The 7201-nt window shown below is 34.4% G+C and overlaps 1 protein-coding gene across 1 annotated transcript in view; it reads right to left on the bottom strand.

The window, feature by feature from the left end:
- The window catches only part of LOC113494456, a 92291-nt gene extending 85693 nt beyond the window's left edge, over nt 1–6598 (bottom strand). The window contains exon 1 of the mRNA XM_026872794.1: nt 6445–6598. Coding sequence (XP_026728595.1) covers nt 6445–6499 — 55 coding nt within the window. The 5' untranslated portion in view covers nt 6500–6598. The remainder of the gene's footprint in view (nt 1–6444) is intronic.
- Between the last annotated feature and the right edge of the window lie 603 nt (nt 6599–7201).

Below are 7201 nucleotides of genomic sequence, written 5' to 3' on the forward strand. Positions count from 1 at the left end.
GTAAATCGTTACTTGACACTTTGAACATTTGACTTAGTACTTATGCTACAATTAAGCTCACCCTGTATCACCCTGGATTTAAAGGATGATCACGTAAATGCTCTAAAGCAAGGTCTAGGATGTTAAATCGAGACGAGATTATCCAACTGATTTTATAATTACGTGAAAGTTTGTATGTATGGATGTTTGTTCCTCTTTACTACGAAACCACTGAACGTATTTAGAAGAAACATGGAAGACAGTTTATAACCAGGATTAAGAGATATGATAGTTTATATCCCGATTTTATGGTCCTGTGGGATCATTTTCGATTTGAAGCGGGCGGGCCCGTGGGTTACAGCTATTTGACAATATAATGATTATCTATGTACATAATAATTGTTTTTTTTTATTTTAATCTAGTTGCTAAAAATGTTGCTGTAAGTTAGCAATGATTATTCAATATGTAATAATTTTTATCGTTATATATTTTTTACCGTTTTTTTGTTACAAGTAATGGCGTCAACATAGAAAATAGGGCTTAATTTTTACATTTACTTTAAACAGATATCTTAATTAGGTGTCTACCTTCAATCACTTTTATTTACGATTCTAAACGTTTACGTGGTTCGTAAATGTAAAGTGAGTTTTGCCATTATCTGGTCCGTACTTTTAAATATTTATTAGAGAGTTTACAAAACCGTACTATTTCAATTTATGAGAGGTTTTAAGCTTATTTTATTATGCAGCAATAAAAATAAAAATAGATATAACACCAATTTTTCTTAAAAAATTGCCTAAAGGGCCCTCAAATTATCCAAAAACCAAATCATTTACATTCAAAACAAAACAAGTGACATTAAAACTGGCCAAAACAAAAAACCGAGCACTTTTGTAAAATTCAAAATAAATCCTTCATTCCTCATATGAAACTCGGCCGTTTAAAATGTCACCGTGCACGGGAAAATTGTTTGAATATTGTATGTACCAATTTCCTGTGCTTTTTGTAACTGGCGGGTTTAATAGACTGGTTACTTAGTTAGGTGAGCCAGGGAAACGTTTTCAGAGTTCCCTTGGACCTACATTATTGATGACGTCACGAGAACGCAAAGGTGCTGCGTTTTAATTGGCGCGGAAAATGAGGTTTTCATTTTGATTGCTTTTTGTTGTCACGTTAACGTTGAAGTGTATTTTTTTTATGAAAAGGTTGATTAAAAAGAGGAATTTTTAAGTATCTTTTTGTGTAATGCAGTTTTAAATTAATATATTTTGAGTGATCCTCTTTGCCACATTTTTAATTTAGCCTTACAGACTGGTACATATCCCTCTGAATGGAAAGTCTCTAGAGTAACACCTATCCCTAAAACCAAAAACAAAAGTTGCGTCGAAGAATGCCGCCCAATCGCTATTTTATCCTCCCCAGCCAAGGTCTTCGAAAACATCCTCCACAATGGCATATACGAACAAATGAATAAGTATCTTTGTAACGAGCAGCATGGTTTCAGAAGTAAAAGGTCTGTTGACACAAATCTTCTGACACTTGTTGACTATATCTCGTCTAGTTTAGATCGCGGACGTCAAGTAGACGTACTGTACTTCGACTTCCGGAAGGCATTTGATAGGGTTAACAATGACGCGCTACTAAGGAAGCTTAGCAAAATAGGTTTTTCACCATCTCTCCTCCGCCTGTTTGCAGATTATTTACGTGATCGACAACAGTTTGTTAGGCTAGGTGCGTACGTGTCAGACACCTATAACACACGTTCCGGTGTGAGTCAAGGTTCCATCCTGGGGCCTCTTTTATTTCTTATTATGATCAACGATCTGCCCCAAGTCCTGGTTCATGCAAGATGCCTCTTATACGCTGATGACTTGAAACTGTACTTGGAAATTAAATCAGAACGCGATAGTTTCGCACTACAGCAAGATATCGATGCAATTTACAAGTGGAGCGTTGACAACGAGATGGAGTTTAATCCTTCCAAATGCTTCGCTATGACATTCGGGCGAATAAGGCACCCAGTTAACTTTGAATATCATTTAAACAATACTGCTATCACGAAGTCTACAGCCATGAAAGACCTGGGAGTCACATTTGATCGAAAGCTCACCTTCCACGATCATATGGTCTCGGTAGCTAAACAATCCTACCAAAGGTTAGGCTTTGTTCTTCGCAACTGCCGTGATTTTCATACTGATCATTCTAAGAAAATAGTTTTCAATGCACTCGTACGCAGTAAGCTGGAAACCAGCTCGTGTGTGTGGAATCCACATGAAAGTACCTATGCACTTTTATTAGAAAAAGTCCAAAAGGCCTTCCTTAGGCACCTATATAAGCAAGAATACGGGTACTATCCATATCTCTATCCGACTAAATTCCTACTGGGCTGCCTCGGTTATAACTCGCTGAACGTAAGGCGAGCACGAGATCAGCTTGCAATAGCTTGTAAGACACTCCGTGGTACTATCGATGCTCCTGATCTGCTAAAGGAGCTGGCGCGCTTTTATGTCCCAGATAAATACTGCAGGGGCAAAAAGCACAGACTCTTTGCCGTGCCTGCATGTCGTACGGTGGCACGTGCTAAGTCGCCAATCCCACGCACTCTAGCTGTGCTTAATAATCTCTTGGATCTTAATCCAACAGCTGATCTGTTTGCGGATGTATGGCCGAAGATTTTGTCGGTATGCCTGAAGTACTGTGAGATAAATTTATGAAAGTGTTTTGTTTTTATGTTTTTTTTATTTATATTCTAATTTGTTTAATGTTTAAATTTGTATAATGTATATTTTTTAATTGCTGTAATTGGTTTTTCACCGTTGTAATTGATTAAAAATAAATAAATAAATAAATTGACAGCTGTAATATTGCTACTTTTTCGATATTTGCTTTCAAAGACCTAACGATTGCCTACTTACATATTTATCTGGAAGCAACATTTGAAATCATATTGTAGGTATTGGTTCATGTACAAATCTACTATATCGACTTAAAAAAAATATTTTATGTCCAGAACGCCACGTTAATTTTGAGTGGCAAGGAAAATATCTGCATGGCATATCTATTAAATTACTTATGGCACAATATAAGCTTATGTTTTAGGACTATACGAAGTCTAAAGTACTAAAGTCTAATAAAGCACGAGTTTATTATTATGTAACATTCATCATGATTATGGAGGGCTCCGGTTGGTTCCAAAACTAGTCGAGCAATCCTGATAAATACGTGTGAGTGAACCGTTACATATTGCTTCCTTACGAAAGCTACTATGAAAAATGATCATTTTGTTAGCTCCACTAATGCGTATAGTTTGAAGCATTCCTATGCTGGCCCAGGGGCACTCTCCAAGGTCAGTTCGTTGTTGGTCTCCCGGGATATATAAACCCGGTCCGTGTCGCGACCCCTGAGTTATTGACACTTTAACTTATCATATGTTACACTTTTACAGTAAATCATAGGCGCTTTAGGATTCTCTTCCTTTGTTTGTCAGTAAGAAAAGTTGTTACCGAAAGAAATTTTGTAACAAACTGTATTTTCTTACGCTTTTGTTCTAGGTTTTAAGGTTCAAATTTGCTTGAAGAAGTTCTGAGTAAGAGAAAGACGTGGTTTCCCAATGCTGGTTTATTTGGTACTGTCTTAAAAGAATTATTTCTTTTTAATATTACAATGACACATACACATAGATACATATTCATAAGGAGTTTCACACATAAATAAGGATCTAACACAGCAGCTTTCTTAAATATAAATTTAAAGTTTTCAGCGTTAAAGGTCATCTCTGTTTCCAAAATAAAAATGTGAATCATTCAAAAGGAATAAGCTAGATTTAAAATTAACGTCAAAAGAACCGTTTGGAATTTGGTAAGACATTCTACTTCGATATTAACACCAGCCCCCATAGCCAAAAAAATCTACAATGTCAACGATAATAAACAACGCTCCAATGTACGGAAATGACATTTCGTTTCGATAAATCACGAGACTTTGACCTGTCATTGCCATACATTCAATCGTTTTCCATTGACGTTAAGAGTTCTGAAATTGTCACATATCAAGAGGGAGTTCATATAAGGTATCATTAAAATCCTTTTAACACTGCTTATTTGTTAGGTATGGATGAAGCGAAAGTTTGTCAGTACGGATGGATGTTTGTTACTTTTTTACGCAAAAACCACCGAACGCATTTAGACGAAACTTTGTCCACAGATAGTTTATAACCTGTATTTACACATAGGTTGGTTTTTATCCTGAATTTATGTTCCCGTGGGATAATTTTCAATTTATTGCAGGTGGAGCTGCTAGCAACAGCTAGTTACCTATTAATTCTCAATGGGAGAGTCACTTGTCAAATAAAAATGTCTTTCGGATACACTTGAAGATTTATGAAGATATTTTAAACACATTTTTTGATTCCCTAGTCTAAATTAATCGGTAAATAAGTGAATATTTTACAAAGAAGTGAGTAAAGATCGTTACATGTCGATATTGTATCACTTCATCGGTTATATGCTGCTTACCTAATAATATGAAATGCTATCCCTTCCTTATAAGTATTCCTCGTAAGATATTAGCTATTCGAAGTGATTACGTCACGAGTGGATCTGCTATGACCTACCTATGTGCAGGCTTTATCATTTTATAAAGTTACGTATAGGACTTAATATTTATTTTTGTCTGCGATGACTGACACTGCTAAGTTTTTAAAGTCAGGTTATCGAAAAAGTTTTTTTTGAATTAAATTATTTATTTTCTTGACATTTCTCCTCCCTAACAATAACTTAAGTCAGTAATATTAACTTTTCGAAAGTGACTTAGAAAAGCCTACATAAAATAAATCGTTTTGTGTTTGATCCTGACACACAATATCGTACGTTGGTTCACTTCACGTAGACTACCTATTTTCATTAATTTTTTATTAATATCTTGTATGAGAATCTTTCATGAGACAAATCAATTTTCAATTACGAAATCGTTCGTATGGAAAATTTCGTAATTTTGTAAAGTCTCTCTCATACTTTTTTAGATTTGCCATCAGTTTCCTAATTGTTCAAATTCGTCAATAAATAAGAGATTAGATATGTTTTTGATTCTTCTTTTTTTTCATGGAGCTACTTTCTTAGGCTTAATAATTGAGTATTTATATTTATTTATTGTGCCTTCTTGTTGTCTATTCTGTCTACTATTCCGCTCTATGATATGTTAAGTTCAAAACATAGTATAAGTTTACCTTATTTAGTTACTGCAAGGCGTGTCAGAGCTGACCTAAATATTAATGAAAGCATGAAGTTTAAGTATCTTCACATGACCCTCCTTAAAGTATTCGCCACAGACGAGCAAAGATAAGATAAAAGCCTATATCCTACACACCAACCCACTTCTTTTTTTTTGGTATGGTTGATATTCAACCTGGTGTCAGAGTGTGAAACTGACTGTAAGCCTTTGACGTGCTTATAACACACTCTAAAAAAATCGCAAAATTGATAATAACTTTTAGACATGGCTAAAACCTATCTACCTAAATGTATTGAATCCGTGATTTATCTTTTTGTTACCGATTCCCGAACCGTTTACAATTGAAGTATATAATATAGACTGCTCTGTCTTTTAGACCCTATAAATAATTTGGTATTATGAATGAATTGTCTAAAATCTATATCTAATGAGCAAAAGAATATCCTATAAGGCTTCGCACTTAAAAAAGGTAAAAATACCCTTAAAGATGATTTGCTCGTCTGCCTGGAGATTTAAATGTCACAAGAAAAAACATGTCAATAAAACTTAATGAGTTACGTATTTAATCACCTACATAATTAAAAACGACAACTCTACTGGAAAATTAAATACTTTTTTGTCCAGCAATTTAAAAATCATTCATCCAATTATGACTTAGCAGGTTGGAATATGATACTATGGGTAGCACCCAGTTTCGCCCAATCTTCACATAATTAACATAACTTTGGTTTAGAAATTCAAAAATTCTATTTAGGATGAATAAAATAAAACTTAACACTCTTTTCTTGTGAAATGTTTTGGTCACTCATGTTTGGGATCTAATATTGTAATCAACGTAATAGGCTTGTAAATCGTGTTATCAAAATAAACCTAATAATTTAATTATTTGTTCTTCAAACAGTTCCATCTAAATGGAATTTAAATTTTCATTTGAATATTAAATTTTCAGAGCGTTACGATAAAATAAAAGCTCTACACTGAAAATGTCAGTAGAAAGTGTCAAAAAAATAGCTACAAATCACTTAATATACAAAAAAATATATAACAAAATATTCAAACATTAACAAATGATATTATTATTCAAATATCTTCATAGATAAAATGTTTTCTCAAAAGAACATGATTAATGTTTTCACCCGCAAAAACAAAAGGACCAAAATACGTCCCTCGGGACCGAAAAACACAACAATTTAACTCGGAAAGTAATAAAAAATTACAATTAATATAGCACTTACCAACTGCCAGGGAAATGGCGATTATAACAGCAAATAATACGTTGTATTTCACCATTGTCTCGACACAGGCACTGTGGCTCAAAGGACCATTTTATAGACGCGTCCGTCCTCCGCGGCGGCTCGACGCGATCTGAGGCGTCCCCTCCCTGCAGCGCACAGCCCCGGCCCGGATACACACGGAGAGGAAAACTGAAAAGCGCTCGAAATGGAAACAGCTATTTACTTTATGCGATTGGAAACTTGTCTGATATTAGATTTGAACTTGGTTGGTAATTGAAATTGAAATGGTTTTACGGATTTTTTGGATTTGTGATCTATTTTTGGTTTTGTGTTCTATTTGGATAAAGCTCGGGATAGTCGGAAGTTGCTGGTGGGATATATAACTTTGAAAATGTTTTCTGAATTTTGTGTTTGGGTCGTACTTTTTCGGGATAGAAATAAATGATTGTTTGTTAAAAACTTAGCAGAGAAGGTTATGGACACTTACTTATGCGTCAAATACTTTTTAAAACACATCTATCATTTCCCAAAAACATGTTATTCAATTCGAAACCGTTAAAAGTACTACCTCTAAAGCCCGAATTGGTATCAAATAAATAAATAATGAGGTGTAGGTGTGTAATCCTTAGGAAAACACTAATTACGGCATTTGTAGCAAGCTCATTGTAACAAGCCATGCATAATTCATCGCTGACTTTGTATTTCATTTGTTAAATTACACCCATTTTGTAAATGATACTAGGTATTTACTTATTAA

Source organism: Trichoplusia ni, chromosome 5 (genome assembly GCF_003590095.1).
Source record: "Trichoplusia ni isolate ovarian cell line Hi5 chromosome 5, tn1, whole genome shotgun sequence".
Classification (NCBI taxonomy): domain Eukaryota; kingdom Metazoa; phylum Arthropoda; class Insecta; order Lepidoptera; family Noctuidae; genus Trichoplusia; species Trichoplusia ni.